This window comes from Bison bison, unplaced genomic scaffold (assembly GCF_000754665.1).
Source record: "Bison bison bison isolate TAMUID 2011002044 unplaced genomic scaffold, Bison_UMD1.0 scf7180017864531, whole genome shotgun sequence".
NCBI lineage: Eukaryota > Metazoa > Chordata > Mammalia > Artiodactyla > Bovidae > Bison > Bison bison.
This window is the reverse complement of record NW_011495081.1, coordinates 2,654,836-2,678,680: the sequence shown is the minus strand read 5'-3', so window position 1 is coordinate 2,678,680 and position 23,845 is coordinate 2,654,836. Positions and strand designations below refer to the sequence as shown.

General features: G+C 35.4%; 1 protein-coding gene across 2 annotated transcripts in view; it reads right to left on the bottom strand.

The window, feature by feature from the left end:
• Window positions 1–4,026: 4,026 nt before the first annotated feature.
• Window positions 4,027–23,845, bottom strand: part of METTL15 (methyltransferase like 15) — a 220,816-nt gene continuing 200,997 nt past the window's right edge. For both annotated transcript variants that reach the window (XM_010831792.1, XM_010831791.1), the window contains one exon: window positions 4,027–8,277. In XM_010831792.1, coding sequence (XP_010830094.1) covers window positions 7,832–8,277 — 446 coding nt within the window. In that variant the 3' untranslated portion in view covers window positions 4,027–7,831. The remainder of the gene's footprint in view (window positions 8,278–23,845) is intronic.

Below are 23,845 nucleotides of genomic sequence, written 5' to 3'. Positions count from 1 at the left end.
CCTACCCCATGAATATCACGAATGTACATAATAGGAAATGGGAGAACCATCTGGCTGGCTTTTAAACATGGTTTTCTTCATCATCAAAGAGGTTTCTATGAGAAAAGTGTAATTTATAGATTCGGAAGTAGGTATGGCGCCATTAAAAAGAGAAAAGCAAAATCATACACAATATATGTAAATCTAGGAAGATTTTTTTCTCACCATAAAAACGCTGTGCAGAAATGTAAGATGTTTACTATCATTTTAAAGTTCCATGAGTTGCACAGTCTTTCAGTTGTACATTTTCTTTCATTTTTATTCTTTGAAGTATAGTTGATTTACAAAATTGTTAGTTTCATGTGTACAACACAGTGATTCAGTATTTTCGTATTGAATATTTAGTTTCTCAGCTGCCCCTTGTGGAAATGGCAAGTGGCAGCTACAAATGCTGGGCTAACCACTTTGAGTTTCCTTCTTCTGGATATTTTTCACTGCAGTATTAAGCCTCTGGTGCTTTCAAAATTACTTACTTAAAAAAAAAATCTTTTCTAGATTTTTTTTCTAGTTCTGAGTGGGATGGTTGATCCAAATTATTGTTTGCCATTACCAAAGCTGAAGTCCTAGTTATTAGTACATACCTTACTTAATTTGATGTCAATTTTAACAACCAGGAAGACCCCTATCTCTGTTCATTCCACTATCTGTTATCTTGGCAAGTTACTCATCTCTCATTTACTCTATGGATGATCATGGAGGAATTTCACAGTACTGCCGTCAGTAAATGCACATCTCGAGGACTACCTATACCTTGTGAACAACTCACAGAAGACATGCTCTGACTCATGGAACACAGAAAGAGGATTTTGTGAAAAAATTAGAGTTAGAGAGACAAAGCTACAGGAGTGATTCTGGAGACTGCAATGGAGCACAGATTTTTATGGAAGGATGGATAAACAGTATCAAATGCTGAAGAGGTTAAGTAAGTGAAGAGGATATTGGGTCTGGTAATTAAGAGGTCACCATTAATTTTTAAGAAAATAGTTCCTACAGAAAGTATACTAGAAGTGGATAAATGAAATACAGATGAAAAGTTAGATGTAGTGGAGACTTTAAGAAGTCATGATATCAGGACTTTCTTGGTGGTCTAGTGGCTAGGACTCCATGCTTCCCAGGCAGGTGGTCCAGGCTGGATTCCTGGTCAGGGAACTGGATCCTGTATGCTGTGACTAAGACCTTGAGTGCCACAACTAAAGATCCCTGCACATCACAACTAAGACCCGGCACAGCCAGATAAATAAATATTTACAAATAAGAGGTCAAGATATGAAAGAAAACAGAATGATGGTGGTATTTGCGTAAGGAAAATAGTCAAGAAGAGATTTTAGTCATTATGATTTGCTTTCAGCATGGTTCACTTTTGAACAGTTTTGTAGACTGAAGGAAAGATACTAGTGCAGAATGGATTGAAGACTGAAAAGGGAAAGCAAAATTGACTGAAATAAGTCCTAGAGAAGACAGAAAAGGAGCAAAGATAAGCTTTGTATTGAGATACGGGAGTACAAAATGGAGATAAAGGGAGAGAATTATAAACTCTGAAATGAAGGTAAAGGTGTGGGAATTACATGGATCTTGTTTTAGTAACATACATTTCTGTGGCGCTGTCAAAGAGCTTGTCAGCTCATTCTAAGTGTCAACTGTCCATTTACCTTTCATGCTATTTTCCCTTTTAAAACCTGCAACTTACACACTTTATTGGTCCTGTAGTTTCTCTGCACTGACTTTAGAGTGCAGAAATAGGAAACTTTTAAAACACTCCTATAGAACTCTTCCATCTCTTATCTCATAAAATACTCATTTCCTTTTCCCCCTCAAAATGTATTTTGGAGAATCTTACTACTACAAGGACCACTTAGTTTCAGGCACTTACTGATATGGAAGTGTAGGAGGACAAATAACATTTTCCAACCTAAATGAATGTCGAATACCTGGTTCTTTTCTTCCCAGTTTGTTTTCTTACAAATGGAAACTCCACAAGGCAAAGACTGTGTGTTATATTATGCCTTGTCAAATGATAGCAAATACTGAGGAGTGTTAAATAAATAATAAATAGGAATAAAATTCCCCTGTAATAAAACTGACTATAAACCCAATCAACTGCTGCTTGTGATGCAGAGGCTTCACTTAAAACCACTAGGAATAAAGTATATATTTCCTTAGCCATGGTGCCCAGAAATGTGTTATATTTTGGTAATTATGACTTTTAACTCATAAATATCTATTATTTTCTATTTGATTCATAGCAACCTGATGAGAAAGTACCAATACCATCCTCTCTTTAAAGTGAACTGAATGAGGACTCAGAATATTAAAGAGCATGCCCAGTTTGCATATCCAGCTAATATATGCAGACCTGGAATTTAAACTCATTTTTTTCTGACTCCAAAGCAAATGGTTTTATTTACAAGGCTATACAGACTTCTCCTCAATTTAGCATTTCTAAGAGTTGGATGATAATGCTTTTCCTTGTGAAAGAATGAAGAACCATACCATTTGACTGTTTAATAATACAAATCCTTACCTTGTGTAAGGCAGACAAGTATTACTGGCCAGGCATAAAGATGGAGCTTAATGAACAGAACCTATTACTCAAGAATCAGAAATGGAGCATGTCCTCTTGTTTGATTTCTGCTTTGTATTCTAGCATCTGGGCAGAGATATATTTAATAGGGCATATGCTAATGGTAGAAAATTTGTACTTAAATGCCTTGTGTTTAAGGTAAAGAATTGCCTAAGGAGTTATGACATTACCGAAAAGGCAAACTTATGGTCTGCATATCAGAGTTACATTTTTTTTTCTTTACTTTGTAAATTATCTGAGAAAAAGAGTAAGGTGGTCAAAATCTTTGTGAAGAATTTTAAGGCCCATCTAAATGATAGTATAATGAACTATCACCACTGCATCTTGTATTAACTAATTCTATTGAATATTTAATGTTTCTGAAAATTTAGGCTGTAACAAGACTTAAAAAAATTCATATTTAAACTATCTCTTAGTATTCCTGCAGATCATGCTGTGTGTTACCAAACATTAGTTGGGAATAGTAGCTATAAACAGATGAAATTTGAGAAAATAATATAAAAATAGTTATGCTTGTTATACTATCTAGTTTCTTTAGAATATGATGCTGATTTTTACAAACCATACTTCATTCAACATTGAACATATGGCATTGTGGTTCTGAGAAAAATATATCTCTGATCAGGATTTCTGTCATTAAATTCATATTTATCAAGCACTTCACAAAATTCCCTTTAATTTTAATGCTTATCTCTTTCTATTATAGACTGTTGCTAACACACACAAAAAATCTATTAGAATACTGCAGCAATCACAAAAACACAATAGAAAAACAGGTACATTAAAATAAAAATTAGAGAAGTTTAACTAGAAGCGATTTTTAGTTGTCTTACCCATTACTAATAATCTAAAATGTAGAGTTTAGTTTGTGAGAGTACATATGAATATTGCATAATACTTCTTTTTCCAGAGTAAATGTGAAATATAAATTAATGTCATCTCTGCTGGCGACCCACTCCAGTACTCTTGCCTGGAGAATCCCGTGGACAGAGAAGCCTGGTAGGCTACAGTCCACGGGGTCTCGAAGAGTCAGACACAACTGAGCAGCTTCACTTTCACTTTTCACTTTAATGCACTGGAGAAGGAAATGGCAACCCACTCCAGTGACGGGGAAGCCTGGTGGGCTGCTGTCTATGGGGTCACACAGCGTCGGACACAACTGAAGCGACTTAGCAGCAGCAGCTGCTGGCAGAAGAAATTCACATCTGAACAGAGAAAGGGAAAGGGAAGGAGTATAAAAAGAAAGAAGTGAGAGAGGTGTTTTTGATTTCTTCCTAAAAGGTCAGGCTTTACTATATATTTATTGAATAAATATATATATATTCCTTTATAACCAAATGAAAGTGCTGATATAAATTTTGTATCTTTTGTACCTTTTGAATTTTCCATTAAGAATGGACTCATACTTTTTGAATAAGATTTCAAATGAAGTTTAGATTTTATTAAAAATTCTACAGTATAAATTCATTATTATTTCTGCTTATTTAAAAACAAAAATTGGAAAGAATTTTATAAACCTCTGAAGATATGTTACACTCTGCAAAGACTAAATAAAATATGATTTTCAAATATTTACAAGCAAATTTTAAGAGGTTTTAGTTAGCCTCAAAAACCTAGTGAGGCATACTGTATTATCTTATAAACTACTGGTTGTAACATAATAAATAGCTCAATATAAATGAATTTAAGCACAAACCATATATCACATATTACATGAAATAGAAAAAAATTGATAGTGTCTTCCCCCAAATTACCCTAGAAATTTCAAAGATTACATAATAACCAACATACAATTGTCAAAACAAAATGAACATATGAAATAGGAGTATCAACTAAAAATTGTATGTAGTTACTAAATTTCATTTCTTAATGAGCAATTATTGAAACTGTTAAGAACTGATGTCCTACACAATGGGATCTATGTTATATAATATGACTGGCGGAGGCAGTCAATAGAAAGATTCAGAAATGCAAAACAACTGCTTGTTTTACATAATTTATATTTTATTGGAAAAGCAATGTACATTCATTTTAATAATCTGTTTTTATTTTCTATATGTACTGTTTAAATTCCCCAAAATCATTCTCCATTGTTAATCATTTGAAACTCATTCATGTATTTGATTATTCATCCTACAACTAAGAGGAAGGTAAGAATGACTGTTGCAAACAGCCTAATTATAAAAAATAGATAATATGTTTTTATACGACAATATTTTGAAGCCAATTTTTTATATATTGATGCAGGACTTTTTTAATGCATGTAATTCAAGATTTTTTTTTGGGGGGTCAGAGCATCAGTTTCTTAAGGCTGCCATAATAAACCACCACAGATTGGCCAGCAGAAAATAGCAGAAATTTATTCTCTAACTGCTCTGGAGGTTGGAAGTCTGAAACCAAGGTTTCAGCAGTTATTAATACCTACTAAAGTTCCTGAGGGAGAATCTACTCCATGCTTCTCTCCTAGCCTCTTATGGTTGCCAGCAATTCTTGGTGTCCCCTGGCTTGTAGATACATCACTTCAGTCTCTGCCTTTGTCTTCATGTGGCATTCTCCCCTGTGTCTCTGTATTTCTTCTCTTTGAATAAGGACACAGACATATGGGGTTAAGGGCCTTCTCTGCTCCAGTATTACGTCTTAACTGCTAACATCTGTAATAGCCGAATTTCCAAATAAAGTCACATTATAAGGTTTTGGAAACGACATGAATTTTGGAAGGATGTCATCCAACAGTCAGTGCAGGCAGTTTCCAGTTAACACTAATGAAAAAATTCCCATGTTATATAACATCCAAACATGATTGATGACATAGGTGAATCATTCTTGAGTATTACATGCAATCTTTTGTATTCTAATCACATACTCAGATGGGTACCTACCTTTGGGAATCAGTCTCATTCACAAATATGACTTACATACAAAGAGGAACTTACAAAATTCTTTAGGAAGGATTCAGAGGATTAAGCTAGGTACATTCATTTCTAATATGAGCACATTGCTGCCTAGAATATTTTCTTATTCTGATTTAACTGCCGAATTCTTCAGATTTGAATGTGCGTGTGTACTCAGTCTCTTAGTCATGTCCAGCTCTTTGCAATCTCCTGGACTGTAGCCCGCCAGGGTCCTCTGTCTATGGCATTTTCCAGGCAAGAATACTGGAGTGAGTTGCCATTTCCTACTACAGGGGAATCTTCCTGACCCCAGGGATCAAACCCATGTCTCTTGTGTCTCCTGTGCTGGCACGTGATTCTTTACCACTGCGCCACCCGGGATATCCTCAGGTTTGAGCAGTCTGTAAATTAAAAGTGGTAAACAAACTTGGGAACTAAAGTTAACTATTACAGAGGTAGATAAAGCAAGTCTGAGATAAATGTAAGTTTTTAATTCTTATCTTTCACCCATCTAATTATGTTGATAGTTTATTCACTGGATTCGCCAACTTAGGTTCTGTAATTATAATTGATAAAATGAATTTTCCCTGTATTTGAATAAATAGTTTACTGAGCAAATTAATAGTATAAATATGACTTCAAGGGGAACTACTTAAGAAAACAATCATTGATATGTACCATTAATCAACATGCCCATGTATCCTATAGCTAATTATCTCTTATTCATTCTTTGAGTCATAAATCAAGTACCATGTTGTCAGTCATGGGATTGCATCGCTATTGGATGTATTTATGGTATTTTATGGAGCCTGGTACGCTACAGTCCATGGGGTTGCAAAGAGTTGGACATGACTGAGTGACTAAACACAGCATAGCACAGCATACTACATCTATACAGGCCTTACCACTTCGACGATTTTATATTAATTTTAGTGATTAGTTAACTACCATCGCTCTTCTTTGCTAGACTATAAGTGAGTGTATTTTACTCACTTTTGTTTCTTTGCCTATTTCAGTACTTGCATCATAACTGAATAAATCAGAAACGCATACTTACATATAAGAAGTAATGTGAATTATGAATTATTTTCAACAATTTGTTAAAGAATCCTTTACCATGTGAACTCTGTAAATAAGAACATTAAGAGCACATTGATTTTAGTATCTGGAATAGATGATAAACTTTTCTGTTTCAATAGACTTTGACTATTTTGAATAGCTCAGTTTAAAAATGCAGGATTCAAATGATAAAGAGATTTTACTATTTATCAAAAGCATTCTGGGCTATTACTATAATAAACACAATTGAATTCAAATATAAGTTTTATGAAACGTCCTCTGTGAAGGCTATTAGAGCAATTCTACATTTTTAGTTTGCAATATATGAAAACATGGCACATTTCATACTGAAAAATCTCTTTAAAACAATGACACTATAATTCAGTATTTAAATTTATCAGTGTAACACATTTTAAAAATAGTAATACCTGTATTTGAGAAAGTTATTCCCAAGGAGAAAAATTAAAATAAATTTCATGATCATTATTAACTATTTGAATCATAGACACTCTGTTGCAAATCTGAATATCTAAATTCAGAAATTTGGGCATGCAGATACAATTATAATCTCTCTTTTGACAACTTGATTTTACATACACATATTCTCCTCTTCTTTTAAAAAATTTCCTGGTTAAAGAAAGGATTTAACCAGAATTTAACCATTTCAAAAGTCAAATATATTGCTAAGATAAACATACTTTTCCAGTTTTGAGGTACTGCTGCTCCTTGAATTGAGCTTTCTACATCATGTTAATATTTTTTACATTTTCTTTTTTTTTTTTTTAACTGTTTTCTTTTGTGTTTATTTATACATTTTTTTGGCAGCAAAACTTTATTAAACAGAAAATCTGCACTATGAACACACTTCACTGCTTCTGTTGAAGAACCCCAAGCCAAATAAAAAGACCAATATTAAAAGCAGCATAACTGGTTACTGCCTTAAAGATACATCAAATGCTACAGTGTAGGAAGACAATCATCCCCATATCAGAAATCACAACTTCTTCCAAATAAAGAATATGACCGACCCATCTGCCATATTGAATTGATATTTATTTCAGGACATGCCATGTCAAAAGAAAACAAAAGAGTCTTTTTGTTTTTCTTTTTGAGGGAAAAAAAGAGCTAAATACCTGCTAGCTCCACACATATATAGTTATACACCTTTATATATGCCACACTTTCTTACATTAGGTTGTCCAGGAATATCACATGAGAAACTGTGAGGAAAATCTTGAAGGATTAGATGATGAAAACTTTCTCACAATTTGATCGCTGCTCTAAGCTTGGCAGAGCGTCCTCTGGGGTTATCCTGTACATCTTCATCTTCTGGAGTAAGTACCTTCTTGTGTATCAATTTCCACATTAAAGGGGCCTTTCCTGTAGAGACGCCTTCCTTGTTTTCCTGATCTGAATCCAACTGTGATTTTTGTATCACCTTCTGTCTAGCACTTAGGTTAAACCTTTCTGTCATGCTTATCCCAAGCAGGAATCGTTTGATGATGCGATCCTCCAGTGAATGGAAGGAGAGGGCAACGAGGTGACCACCAGGTCTCAGAAACTTCTGAGCTGTCTTCAGTCCTGTGTAAAGTTCATTGAGCTCATTGTTCACAAATATACGAAAAGCTTGAAAAGTCTTTGTAGCAATATGGGTAGGTCGCTGTAGCAAATCTTTTCGTGCATAAAGAGCAGAGGGAGGAAAGGCACCTACAGACAGATTTTGTAAAAACAGGAAAAGAGGACAAATGGGTCACATTAATATTTTCCACTGTAAATTTACTGGGTTGTGTTTTATATATATTTAAGGAATTGTTTCCTTAGAAAATTGTGTCATTTCATCCATATTTCTCCATTTTATTGCCAAGCATTCCATCAAAGTTTAAAACTATTGTGTCAGTAACATCTTTCAGAACTCTTAAGGTTAATTGGAGTTAAACAAGAACAGAGAAAGACAAAAGGCTGAACAAATATTTGAAGAAATAATAATGAAAAACTTACTAACTTTGATGAAAAATGTTAACTCTAAGCTAAAAAAGTTCAATGATCTCAAATAGAATAAACACAGAAAACTGCACCTAGACACATCATAATTAAACTACTACAAGCTGAAGACAGTAAGAAAAACTTTGAAAACAACAAAGAAAAAGAAAAAAAAAATACTGGAACAAAACTCAAATTGTTGAGGGAAAAAAAAGCTGTCTTCCAAGAAAACTATTTTAAAACCATTCTTCAAAAGTAAAGGTTCAAAGACATTCCAAATGAATTTTAAAAATGAGAGTTCATTGCTAATAGCTTTAAATTCAAGAAATGCAAAAGCCAATACTTCAGTCTGAAATAACATCAGGTGATAACTTAGATAGAGAGAAGATAATGAAAATATGAGTGATATATGAAAATAAGAAATATGTTTAACTTCTTAAAAGACAGGACTATCTTTCCGTCATTCTTAATTTCATTAAAAGTCAGGACTCTAAGCAAAATTATAACAATATTCTAGGGTTTATAATATAGATATAAATATATTGTATATGACAGCAGTAGTGCAAAGGATACAGAGTGCATAAATGAAGCTACACTATCACAAGGTTCTTGTATTTTATGGGAATTTAAAGTTGCATATTGTGGTCTCTAAAACATTCAATAAAAATAATGCAAAGAAATAAAGCCAATAAATTAATAGAGAATAAAAATAATCCACAACATATTTTAACATAAAAGAAGGGAGAAAAACAGGAAAATAAAAATGAGGCAAAGAGAAAACAAATAGGAAAAATGGAAGACAATATATCCAAATATAAAAAAAAAATCACATTAAATATAAATGTACTAAACATCAATAAAAATGTAGAGTGTATGACTGAAAACTAGCAAGACCTAATTATACACTGTCATTGTCAAGACCTAATTATACATTGTACCTAATAAATTATATAATTATACATTATAGAAATGTACATTAAATTTAAAAATACAAATAAAAATAAGCAAATAGCTGTGGAAAAGTATATCATGTAGAGAGTAAGCATAAAAAAGCCCAGAGAGACTATATTACCATTAGACAAATAAACATCTAAAATGGAGAATTGCTGTGCTGTGCTGTGCTGTGCTTAGTTGCTCAGTTGTGTCTGGGCACGAAGTCCAATAGACCGTGTCACTAATCAGATTCTTTGTGACCCCATGGACTGTAGCCCACCAGCCTCCTCTGTCTATGGGGATTCTCCAGGCAAGAATACTGGAGTGGGTTGCCATGCCCTCTTCCAGGGGATCTTCCCAACCCAGGGATCAAACCCAAGTCTCTGCATTGCAGGCAGATTTTTTACCATCTAAGCCACCAGGGAGAATTGCTAGACCCCAAAATAAACATTTCTTATAGAGAAAATAATCAAGATAGCAGTAAGATACAATTACAAAAGCATATGCACCAAATAACATAGTTCCAAAATTTTACACCTCTTAGAAAAATGACCCACATTTATATATGCAATTGTATTTTGACCAAATGTCAAGTTAATTCAATGCAGAAAGATTTTCAATGAAAGTGATTATATGTACAAAATAAAATGAACTTCAACCCTTACACCTTACTATACACAAAACTTAATTCAAAATGGATCATGAACCTAAGAGCAAATACTAAACCATAAAATATACATCTGACAAAACTCTCTTATTCACATATAAGGGAATCTCACAACTTAATAATAGTACATATTTTAGTAATCTGTACCTCTGGTAATAAAGTGCATTAAGACAAATCTGATTAATCGTTTTAGGAAACTGGATTAGAGAGGGGACAAATAATATTTTATATGTATCTCAGAGCTGAGAACCTGGCCATCTGACGTTAACAAATCAGTGTTACGTGTTCACTTTTCCCTCCACAAAATCTACTTCATTGAAAGGCTGGAAAACATTAGACACTAGGGAATTTATCTTCCAACAACCAAGTCTCTCAGAAACAAAAGTCAAAGTTGAGGAGGGAGTTCAACTTCTTTCCCTTTGATATTCAATTTCTCCATTTTCCAGGGCAAGAGTTTTAGTCACTGGGCAATGTGTTTCAAAACATTCTAAGGATCTCAACAAATATGCATGATTTAGAACTTGAACTTAGAGAATGCTTCAGGAAGGCTGCATTCCCGAAGACCTTAAGTGATTCAAACCTTGCCTAATTCAACACTAATTTTTTCAAAGGGGAAATGTAATATATGTTTTAATGTACATGGATTTTAATGTAAAATAGGAGGCAAACATTCATGGAACACATGGATCAATAAATACTGTAGGATATTTCTGCTTTAAAGCTTCAGTTCAGTTCAGTTCAGTTCAGTCGTGTCTGACTCTTTGCAACCCAATGAATTAGTATCTCTAATATTTTGTAGAAATTAAACTATGGCTCCACATGGTAACTGGTTAGCTTTCCTTGTATTTTATCACATTTTAAAGATAAATATTTGAGGATGTGGTTTTTTAACATAGCCCACTGAATTAACCATACCTAGATATATGTTACTAAATAGAGGAAATGACAGAAAAGGAGAAAGCTTAATTAATACTTTGTTGATATTATCATTAGATATATTTTTGAAAGCTAATAAAAATAGGAAATGCTAAAATAATGCAGTATGTCTGAAATCTCCATGAAAGTGAAAGTTGCTTGGTCGTATCTGACTCTTTGAATTCTCCAGGCCAGAATATTGGGATGGGTAGCGGTTCCCTTCTCCAGGGAATCTTCCTGACCTAGGAATCAAACCAGAGTCTCCTGCATTGCAGGTGGATTCTTTACCAACTGAGCTATGAGGGAAGCCCCCAAATCTCCATAGAAATTCTACATAAACAACAGCATTGGTTCATTTGATATGAAAAAATATGGTAGGCATTTTTGTTTACCAGCTAAAATGGCACCTTCCTGTATCATAATTATAGTTTACAATTCATGTAGCCAGCTAGATATAGAACTACAAGATTCCTAATTATTTTAATTGAAGAAATCTGTTTTTATTTCAAAGTATTCAGATAAAGTGACTTTATTACTTTATATTATGCAACCTCAAGTTTATATAATTCATGTTCACATTAAGTTCATTCACCCTACATATGACTCTGGAGCTCACAAATTAACACCAATGTAACCAGATAAGCTTGTCTTTATAAGGTTTAATTAGGCCTTGTCACTATCAGATAATGGAGAAAGAAAATAAGAGCTTTCATTTATATTTAGGAATGGATGATCCTGAAGATAATAGGATAACTAGATTTCATGAAGCTTTCCTTCTGGCATTTACTTCTGCTTAGGGAATTCTAACCTGGACTATGTCCACTGGGTTTCCTGAGTAGGATTTCTAGGAGTGGTCCTGTCAGCCTCCCCAAGTTGCATTTTTAGGGAGATGACAAGGGACTGCAATGGACAATGTGTGGTTTTGTGGAGCTTTTTAGTGCTGCTCTGGGGATCAAAGACACTATATCCTCTCTTCCTTTATACTGGCACTTTTGTGTCTGTAATTATCAGAAGAGAGGCTGACGATAAAGATTGTGTAAAATGAAATAAGAAAGAAACAAAAGTGTATGAAATACGATATGGTAATGGAAATTAAAACAGTAAAAACAAAACATCAACTGTTAATGTTACAGACAGACAAAAATATAAGAAAAGACAGTCCTACTATCAAGAATTAAACAAGATCTTTGTCTGAATTGGAAAGTTAAAGGACAATCAGTAAATGTCCTGTGCTTCTGAGGTAGCAAAAATGATTTCCTTGTGAGAATCACTAGTCAGAGAGTAACTCTGCTACAGAGTCCTCTTAAGTATGCTAGTCTATACTAGGTAGGAACAGTTGCCTACAAATAATCAGGAAAAAAGATTCAAAAACTATATTAGAACCAAGGTCTACCTATGAGCTGGACTCTAATTTAGGCCATAGGAAGAAAAATATTAGTGATACCTGCTCCCTAACTCTGAGGAGCTGGCTGTTTTGCAATCCTTCTCCACTGCTTTCTCATCTCCCATATCCTGTTATCAGAAATAGAAACTGGTCTCTCTGTTTTTCCATTTCCTGAGTTTAATCACAGAGTCTTGTATGGCTAATTCATTTGATTAAGGCATAGAGCAGGTAAGACAGAAAATATGGACTCAAGCACAATCTGGGTCATTTGGTTTGGTACTGAGAGAAAATCTCCCTTTTCTATTTTATAGTCCATCAATGGATTCCCTTAACACCAAGCCAATGTATGTTAGTTCTAAATTGGAAGAGGTGTGCGTACCCTTCGTGGAGCACTTATCACACTCCTGTAATAACTAATTTACTTGTCTGTCTTACTCTACTCCAGTCTCCTTGTGAACAGGAATTATTTCATGTTAACTCTTATATTCCTCCTGCTTAACAGACACTTATGATTGTTAATCCTGACTGTACGTCAGAGTCACCTGTGGAGCTTTTGAAAAAATAAAGATGCCTGGCTGCAGTCCACACCTATTGAATCAGTTTCAGGGGTTTATTACACAGGAATCAGTACTTTACAAAAGCTTCAAAGAGGATTTTGATTTGCAGCCAAGATGAAAAACTGCTGTAGTAAACACTCAGTAAATGTTTGTTAAAAAGATAATGAATAGATAATGAACAAAAAATATGGGCAAATGAATAAAAATCTAGGACCATAACTACAAACAGTTTTATTCACATCACTGGATGAATAAACAAAGAGTATAATATTCAGTCACATCAATAAGTGACTAAATAAAGAACATAATATTCCTAGAGAAAACATTATGAATAGAATTTTAATAATGTCATGAAACAAATCCCATTCTATATCCCACTTTTTGGCCAAATGTGATTATGGGTACTAAATTATGATTTTAATGGAACAACTGAACTCTTACATTTGCTAAAAATTTCACTGTCTGAATACAACTGCATGCATGTATTTAATGATATCTGATACAGACTGGGAATGTCCTTAATATTATTTGCACATGCAGTGGATCACTTGCAAATAATTTGAAACTGAGGCCCTGCAAACATGAAAACCTTTATTATCTGAAATGAGCAACTATGCAAAGTGAACTTTATTTTTGCTTATTTTCTTTTACAGATTAATATAAGACATGAGAATATCTTGGTAAGATTTGCAAATTTACTTAAAAATTTTCATTCAACTCTCCCATAGTTTAAGTTCAAGACTTCCCCCAAAGATTAATGCATAAATATTACTGAGATTTTAAGTTAACTTTATCTCACTTAACATCTTTGAAATCCTAAACCACAAGTTTTCTCAATTTTTCAAAAGAGCAGAACGGTTTTCCTCCTAATACTTTAAAACAGCAAAATTACGTCAATAAAACAGACTACAAAAGGAAATTGAAAACTAATATACGTTCAATACCAAGTTCCAGATGTTCAACCTGGATTTAGAAAAGGCACAGGAACCAGAGATCAAACTGCCAACGTCCGTTGGATCATCAAAAAAGCAAGAGAGTTCCAGAAAAATATATACTTCTGCTTTATTGACTATGTCAAAGCCTTTGATTGGGTGGACCACAACAAAATCTGGAAAATTCTTAAAGAGATGGAAATACCAGACCACCTGACCTGCCTCTTGAGAAATCTGGATGCAGATCAGGAAGCAACAGTTAGAACTGGACATGAAACAACAGACTGGTTCCAAATAGGGTAAAGAGTATGTCAATGCTGTATATTGCCACCCTGCTTATTTAATTTATATGTAGAGCACATTATGAGAAACGCTGGGCTGGATGAAGCACAAGCTGGAATTAAGATTGCCAGGAGAAATATCAATAACCTCAGATATGCAGATGACACCACCCTTATGGCACAAAGTGAAGAAGAACTAAAGAGCCTCTTGATGAAAGTAAAAGAGGAGAGTGAAAAAGTTGGCTTAAAGCCCAACATTCAGAAAACTAAGATCATGGCATCTGGTCCCACCAGTTCAGTTCAGTTCAGTTCAGTAGCTCAGTTGTGTCCGACTCTTCGCAACCCCACGAACTGCATCACGTCAGGCCTCCCTGTCCATCACCAACTCCTGGAGTTCACCCAAACTCATGTCCATCGAGTCAGTGATGCCATCCAGCCATCTTATCCTCTGTTGTCCCCTTCTCCTCCTGCCCCCAATCCCTCCCAGCATCAGAGTCTTTTCCAATGAGTCAACTCTTCGCGTGAGGTGGCCAAAGTACTGGAGTTTCAGCTTTAGCATCAGTCCTTCCAAAGAACACCCAGGACTGATCTCCTTTAGAATGGACTGGTCCCATCACTTCATGGCAAATAGATGGGGAAACAGTGGAAACAGTGAGAGACTTTATTTTCTTGGGCTCCAAAATCACTGCAGATGGTGACTGCAACCATGAAATTAAAAGAGATCAACCTAGACAGCCTATTAAAAAGCAGAGACATTACTTTGCCAACAAAGGTTCATCTAGTCAAGGCTACGGTTTTTCCAGTAGTCATGTGTGGACATGAGAGTTGGACTATAAAGAAAGCTGAGCGCTGAAGAACTGATGCTTTTGAACTGTGGGGTTGGAAGAAAAGACTCTTGAGGTTCCCTTATACTGCAAGGAGATCCAACCAGTCCATCCTAAAGGAAATCAGTCCTGAATATTCAATGGAAGGACTGATGCTGAAGCTGAAACTCCAATACTTTGGCCACCTGATGCGAAGAGTTGACTCATTGGAAAAGACCCCGATGCTGGGAACGATTGAAGGCAGGATGAGAAGGGGATAACAGAGGATGAGATGGTTGGATGGTATCACCGACTCAACGGACATGAGTTTGAGTAAATTCTGGGAGTTGGCGACGGACAGGGAGGCCTGGCATGCTGCCATCCATGGGGTCGCAAAGAGTCAGACACGACTGTGTGACTGAACTCTACTGAACTGAACACTTAAAAAAATGTATATTTAAGAGCAAATGAACATTAAATCCACTAAGGGATAACAAATTCTAATTTCAGTATACTTCTAGACACTATTTGACACTTACATCTCTCATGGTAAAGTAGGGAAAATTCATACCATAAGAGATTGACCCTAGCTATTCAAGAAAATGGTTGAAGTGTTCTGCCTCATTAGAGGTACTTATTCTCACATTCCAGATCAGGTTTGTTTGCAGTGGTACTTTAAATTCCTGACAGTTTCATATCCTTTTCTTTTCTTCTTCTCATATCAGCATCTTCTGGTGGCTTTTTATCTTTACCTGGAATGCATCCATAACCCCACCGTTTCACATCAATTTCACTGCACTCACCCTAGTGCCAGCCATCATCATCTTTTCCACACAGTTACCAGCAGATCTTGTGCATACAAAAATTCAATGTCATTCCACAGTTCAACACTTTCAGGGTCTTTCTATCATATGAAATGGGAACTGAAATTCTTACTGTGGCCAAATGTTTCTATGTCATATACAACTTCTGCTTCTCATCACCCCCATTTTTCCAAACTCTGTACTCTTAACTAATCCATGGAGTGTTGCAGACTGGGTCCTTTGACCTGTACCACGAAAATCTGTCTGCCAACATATACCTGGATGGGTAGCTCCCTACTTTATTCAGGTCTCTTAAACATTGCAGCATTAGAAAAGAAGGAAAATAGCACCTTGTCACTGGAGTCCTCTTATATGGTTTTATTATTTTTTTTCAAAATATCAGGGATAAATATTTATTTACCATCTGTTTTCCTCCATTAAAATATATACTCAGTAAAAACAGAGACTTTGTTTACTGCTGTAATCTTTTACACCAAAAACAGTTAGTAGATTGAAAGAATGGTTGAATTTACACTTTGAAGTTATAAACACAGTCATTGTTAGAGAACAAAAACAAAAGCAAAAAATATATCGTGTTGTATATGAAGTAAAATGTTAATGTCACTACTCAAATTCCATACAAGAAGCAATCAAAATGTATACTTTCTAATGTTCTTTAATAGATTCATGACACTTTGTATATAAATGTATATTTATAAAAAGAGAATGATCTATACAGTATGTGCAAGTGTCTGTTTACCTGCCTTGCTTTTAAAAATAATTTCAGTTGCCTAGACACATTATGGTCCATTTTGTCTGTTCATTTAACAAATGCTTGTACTGTCAAGAACAGTACCTAACTGGGAATGGTAATTAAGACAGAGGCAATCTCTACACTGGTAGAGCTCAAATTGCCAGCACAGCAGGAATATTTGGGATGTTTTCTGTTTTTACTATCACACACACACACACAAATGCTGCAGTAAACATGTGAGCTGCACATTCAAAAATTCTATATAGCAGAAAAACTACAAAGTAAAAAGGCAATCATGATCTGGGGAAAATACTTCAGTTCAGTTCATTTCAGTCTCTCAGTCTTGTCCAACTCTTTGTGACCCCCAGGGACTGAAGCACACCAGGCCTCCTGTCCATCACCAATCCCGGAGTTTACCCAAACTCATGTCCGTTGAGTCGGTGATGTCATCCAACCATCTCATCCTCTGTCTTCCCCTTCTCCTCCTGCCCTCAATCTTTCCCAGCATCAGGGTCTGTTCAAATAAGTCAGCTCTTCATATCAGGTGGCTAAAATATTGGAATTTCAGCTTCAACATCAGTCCTTTCAGTGAACACCCAGGACTGATATCCTTTAGGATGAACCAGTTGGATCTCCTTGCAGTCCAAGGGACTCTCGAGAGTCTTCTCCAACACCACAGTTCAAAAGCATCAATTCTTTGGCACTCAGCTTTCTTTATAGTCCAACTCTCACATCCATCCATGACCACTGGAAAAACCATAGCCTTGACTAGACGGACCTTTGTTGGCAAAGTAATGTCTCTGCTTTTTAATATGCTGTCTAGGTTAGTCATAACTTTCCTTCCAAGGAGTAAGTGTCTTCAAATTTCATGGTTGCAGTCACCATCTGCAGTGATTTTGGAGCCCAAGAAAATAAAGTCAGCCACTGTTTCCCCATCTATTTCCCATGAAGTGATGGGACCAGATGCCATGATCTTCATTTTCTGAATGTTGAGTTTTAAGCCAACTTTTTCACTCTCCTCTTTCATTTTCATCAAGAGGCTCTTTAGTTCTTCGCATATCTGAGTTTATTGATATTTCTCCCAGCAATCTTGATTCCAGCTTGTGCTTCATTCAGCCCAGCGTTTCTCATGATGTACTCTTCATATAAGTTAAATAAGCAGGGTGACAATATACATCATTGACATACTCCTTTTCCTATTTGGAATCAGTCTATTGTTCCATGTCCAGTTCTAACTGTTGCTTCCTGACCTGCATACAGGTTTCTCAGGAGGCAAGTCAGGTCGTCTGGTATTCCCATCTCTTTCAGAATTTTCCACAGTTTATTGTGATCCACACAGTCAAAGACTTTGGCATAGTCAATAAAGCAGAAAGAGATGTTTTTCTGGAACTCTCTTGCTTTTTCAATGATCCAGCGGATGTTGGCAATTTGATATCTGGTTCTTCTTCTGCCTTTTCTAAATCCAGCTTGACCATTTGGACTATTAGCTATACATGATCAGTTCATGTATTGCTGAAGCCTGGCTTGGAGAATTTTGAGCATTACTTTGCTAGCCTGTGAGATGAGTGAAAAATACTTGTAACTAACTAAATGTGAACTTGTGATAGTATGCCTGTAGAATTCGTGTTAGTTAGGTCAAAAACTGTTTATGCCCATCTAAATTTGAATAAATACTTCTAAATTTATTGTCTAAATATCAATAGATTGTGTCAATTTACTTCCACCAATAGTATTTGTGAGAGTCTTGCTCCTCACGTCCTCAATTAGTACTAGACACTATCACTTTTTGTAACCTTGACCAGTCTAATAGTAGGCAAATGATACCTTATAGCTGTTTTAATTTGCATTTCTTTGGCCATTAGTAGAAGTAGGAATCTTCTCAAATCTAATGACCATTTGATTTTCACTATGAAGTCTGTGAACATCTTAATGTGATGTTGCTTTTTTCGTTACTGATTTGGAAGAACTGCTTATAAAATAATGACATTAACCCTTTGCCTCTCTATTTAGTTGCAAAGAATGTTCCTGGATTATGACTGTCTTTACAGTTTATGGATTTTTTTTCTATAGACTTTTCTTCATGTCTTTTAGATTCTGTCAAGTTTAGGAAGGCTTTTCTTACTCCAAGATTATAGCTATAATCAGCTGTGTTTTTCTGGTTTTCTTTCTTCATCTAAGTATTTGATACACAAGAAGTTGAAGTTTTAGTATAATATGAAGAAGAGATCTAACTTTATTTTTTAAAAACTATATAGCTAATAGCCCTGAAATAGCATATTATTTCCTTACTCATTTGAAGTACTGCTTTGATCAAATACTACATTTTTAGATACAAATAGATCTGCCTCTGGATTCTCAATTGTCTTGCACTGATATATTTCTCTATTTTTCTGCTAATATCAGATTATTACTACTTTTTAAAATTTTCCAGGATATTGGGCTTTCAGGTGGAGTAAGTCCCTCTTCTCCATTCCACTATCTTTCTTTTCAAAAATTTTATTGGTATTTTCACTCATTATTCCCAATTAAATTTAGAAATAATAAAGCATATAGTGATAAACACTTTGCTTGGAATTACAGTAAATTTCTAAATTGATTTGGATAAAATTTACATTATCATATCAAACAATCCGTCTATGGAACATAGTATTTCCATTAATATTTTATATGTCCTTCATTAAAGTTAAATAGTTGTCTTTACCTAAGTCATGGCCAGGCTGTTTGTAAGTAGTGTGTTTACACATACACATTTTAATAATGCCTATGGAAAAGCATTAGAAATGATATTATACGAAGATGACATGATGTAATAGAAATAGTGCTAAACTTGAGAAAGGAAAAACTAGGTTCAGTGATCAGATATTTTACATTTTTATGACTGTTTGATGTGGGGCAATAACACAACTTCTGAGTTTGTTTCTCCATTAGAAGAGGAGATGGTAACACTTTTCACAGGGTTATTCTAAAAGTAAAGAAAATACTCAGGAGCACCTAGTGCGTACTTGGTATAAAGTAGTCACTTTATGAATGTGAAAGTGACTTCACACATTTATTTATTCTTCTCAGTTGTAAAATGGAGTGATGAGAGGATTTGATATGTTAATTTGAGGTTCCAAACTAATTTTACTTTCATCCTGAACTAATAGCAGAGTAGGTGGGATAGAGGGCTGTTGAAAACCCCTGAAGCATCTGAGTAATGCTTATTGGATTTAAGCATTAGACTAAAACATTTGGCATTTGGAATGAAGTTAAAATTTTCCTTCTGTAAAAATTAATGGTGCACTTCCAAGTTAACTTATATTATGGCATTCTAAGTGCATTATTTTTTTCCTCTGTTCTTTTTTTATTACTGCCCTATTAATAGTTCTCATGGAACATTTTTCTGTACAAGTTATCTGCTTTCTTAAGCATAGTTACTCAAAGATAAAGGAGGTGGTAGAGGAGGGGGAGAGGGAGGGAGTGGGAGGAGGACCTTGACTCTCATTTTTCAAACTGCTGTTCTGGGGAATAGTAATATAAACTGTAGCATTTGCATCCCCAACCAAACACCAAGGTGTCTATTGTCTCACAAGTCTAAGAAACCCAGCATGTTATACTCTTTTCTTGGAGATCCACAATACCCATTAGCGTTGTAAAGCTCTGAAGGTAACCATATAACTTTGTTTACCTAGGATGTCCAAACTTTTTGAAATAACTCTTAATTTTTAATAACAACTATTTATTCCATGGGCTTCCCTACTGGCTCAGATGGCAAAGAATCTGCCTGCAATGTGGGAGACCAGGGTTCAATCCCTGGGTTAGAAAGATCCCCCGGAGGAGGGCATGGCAATCCACTCCAGTATTCTTGCCTGGAGAATTCTTATGAACGAAGGAGCCTGGCAGGCTACAGTCCATGGGGTCACAAAGAGCTGGACACGACTGAATGACTAAGCACATCTATTCCACAGAACTCCTTTGCTGGGTAACACACTTGGGAAAATACTGAAAATAGGTTTTGTGTTAAACCTTTCTAAATATCTTAATTATGCTGTAAAATTCCTATAATAATTCTGAGAGGTAAGAAATATCCATATTTCCATTTAAAGGTGAAAGACAAAGGAGTTATATGTATCTTTCCAAGTTCACAAGAGTCAAATGAGAACTCAGGTCTTTTTTAACAAGAAGTCCACTCCAACACTCCTTTTTTGTAATACAAAATGAATCTAACTTGCCCAGAAGAAAGGCATAACATTTCTGGCTAGTTCATCTAAGAAACACATTCTGAAAAACCCAGATTAGCATTAATTCATCTAAAAAGAAAAATAAAACACCCTTTATTTTATTATATATGTAATTTAAAAAATTTCTTTAAAATGTTCTTGAGTTTTGAAGTGTGCCCCAAACAAGGTAGCAATTTTAAGACTGTATATAACTAAACCATCTCATCTCCTTTTTCCTGATAAGCCTTTAAGGAAGTTAAGATTAAATCACATGGTTTAGAGTGATTTCCAGAAGCTCTGATTCCATGTCTGGTGTTTTATATAACAACCTCATTTTCTGGGAGAAAATGAGTGTGGACTCTTTACTCTAAGCCTGAATAGCCTTTTACTGAGAGATGTTGTAATGGAACCCAAATCACTTTGCATCAAGTTGCAAGAGTTTGGCTTTCTCTCCACATTTCCCTTGGGGAGATGTGCATTGTGAAGACTGAAGACTGCGCATCTGGCAAAGGCAGCGACTGCCCTGGTTTCTTACCCTGGGAACGGTAATGAATACCTTTGGCTTTTGTCCTTTTTGTTCCATTGAAAATAATATATTGTTAGCTTAGGTTATTAGACTGTGCATTTGTCTGTTTTCATCAGCTTTCTTGATAGTGGGTTTAAAAAAGAAACAGTTGCTACTGCTGCCATTATCAAAAGACTTTGGGGCAGGTACTGATTACACATTTTTGATTAAGAATCTAGACTCATCCAATGAAGTACATACTGGGCTTTTCCCGACTCACCTGCTGGAAGGGGGCCCTTTACAGTTGCCTTTATGTTCGAAAAATGAATGCTTAAAATTTTCAGCTAAGCAAAATGAGGGTGGACAAGCTTGTGTATAATTAGGAATAAAGGGCTCAGGTGGCTAAAATTTGGGGGAATTAAACAAAGATCCTTTATTTATTTTTTTTTCTTTAAAGCTTCTTGAGAAATGGTGAAAGAAGACTGAAAGATTTTCCCATACATTTGTTATTATGCATTTCTTGTAAACGCACAATTTTAGCAGTGACAAGGTAGCGCTCCTTGCTCTCATTCTCAGCCTAGACTGACCTTTCCCTCTTCTTACAGTTTATGTCTGTGCATGTGTATGCTCAGTCGCTCAGTTGTGTCTGACTTTTTGCAACCCCACAGACTGTAGCCCGTCAGGCTCCTCTGTCTATGGGATTTCTCAGGCAAGAATACTGGAATGGGTTAGCCATTTCCTTCACCAGGGGATCTTTCTGACCCAGGGATTGAACCTGCGTCTCCTGCACTGGCAAGTGGATTGTTTACCACTGAGCCACCTGGGAAGCCCACAGCTTATGTCTATTCATCCTTAATACTCACTAAAGTGCAATCTTCTCCAGAAAGTTTTTGCAGTGACCTTTTAATATATATTTTTATCAAACTATTTATTACTCTATGCTATTTGCCTATTAACCCCTTCTAGGTTGTAAAAAGTCCAAAAACTTTTTGTATTTTCCTTATATCCCCAAGCCCAGGCTTAGGGCCTGGTGTATGGTAGGTGGCAAAGGGGAAAATCCACTAAATAAGAGATATTCTTCCAGTCCCAAAGATCAAGATGTACCATAAATGGTATGCTGACGGTAGACATTCATAAAATCCCTGAAATCTTTGTAATATGTTGTGTATGCATGCAGATTTATGTGGAAATACTCCAGGGTTTCTATCAAAGGCTCAAATATACCAGTGACTCCAAAGTAGGCAAATTCTTGGTGAAAACATATTGAGGATACTGGGTTTTTAGCTTACTACTTACCACCTTTAATAATATCACCAAATCAGCCTTTGCATTTATCTAGTTTTGGTTTGTTACATTTTTTCTTTAACTCCAGGAATATCACCACTTAGCACCACCAGAAGCGTTGTTAAAAATCCCCTTTATGCATGACAGCAGACATTGGAAACTACAGCAGTGAATATTCAGTCTTCCTCTGACTCACAAGGAATTTCATATTAAAAGTAAGAGAAAACCTTGCTTAGTAACAGGCTGCACGACATATAATAATAGAACACAATTTGTATGTGGAAGTGGTAAGATAGATTTCATTCATAAAAAACACTATGCTTCTGGCTAGATAAATGACTTGAGGTCCTAGAGAAAAATTATCATTTGTAGTTCTGGGATACCCTTATGCTACTTATACTTTTTAAAATTTGATACATTCACATGTTCAAATGTATTGAGATTTTTAAACTTGTGAATGAAATTAACAATGTGCTGTGGTTGTCAACGTGATGCATTGCAATTCCCCCTGAGTGGTAGGGTTTGGAAATTAATTCAGCTCTTGCACCTGTTTGCCAGCATTCGTCTGTTGAATTTCCATCACATTTAATAAGTCTCTGTGACGCAACTCGTGTCCTTTTGCCTGGGCTCCTTTAATATAGTGTTAAATTCTCACTCATTTGAAATTTAAGTAATATTACAAATTTGAAATTGTTAATTAAAATCTGTGAACCTCAGTGGTTCTGGATAAAATTGGCTTTACTCAGTGAGGTTCTTTTGAAACTTCTGCAGAGGCTCATCTAATCCCCAACTCCTACTAGGTTAAGTCTGATGACAACATGATCTCACTAGGGGGGGTGGAGTCTTACAAATCCTCATACAATTGGGAAAAACAGTTATAGGCTTGAACAAAAAAGGTAACAAGGAACATTACCCACTGAGATGAAATAAAGGAGATGGCTCAGAATTAATTTAAAAGAATATCAATTGCTTGAGACGCAGACATAGAGAACAGACTTGCAGACACAGTAGGAGAAGGAGAGGGTGGGATGAATTGAGAGAGCAGCATGGCAACATATACATTACCATATGCAAAACTGATAGCCAGTGGGAATTTGCTGTGTGACAGGGAGCTCAACCCAGTGCTCTGTGACAGCCTAGAGGGGTAGGATGGGGTAAGAGATGGGAGGGAGGTTCAAGAAGGAAGAAACATATGCATACCTGTGGCTGATTCATGTTGATGTATGACAGAATCCAGCACAATATTGTAAGGCAATTATCCTCCAATAAAAAATTTTA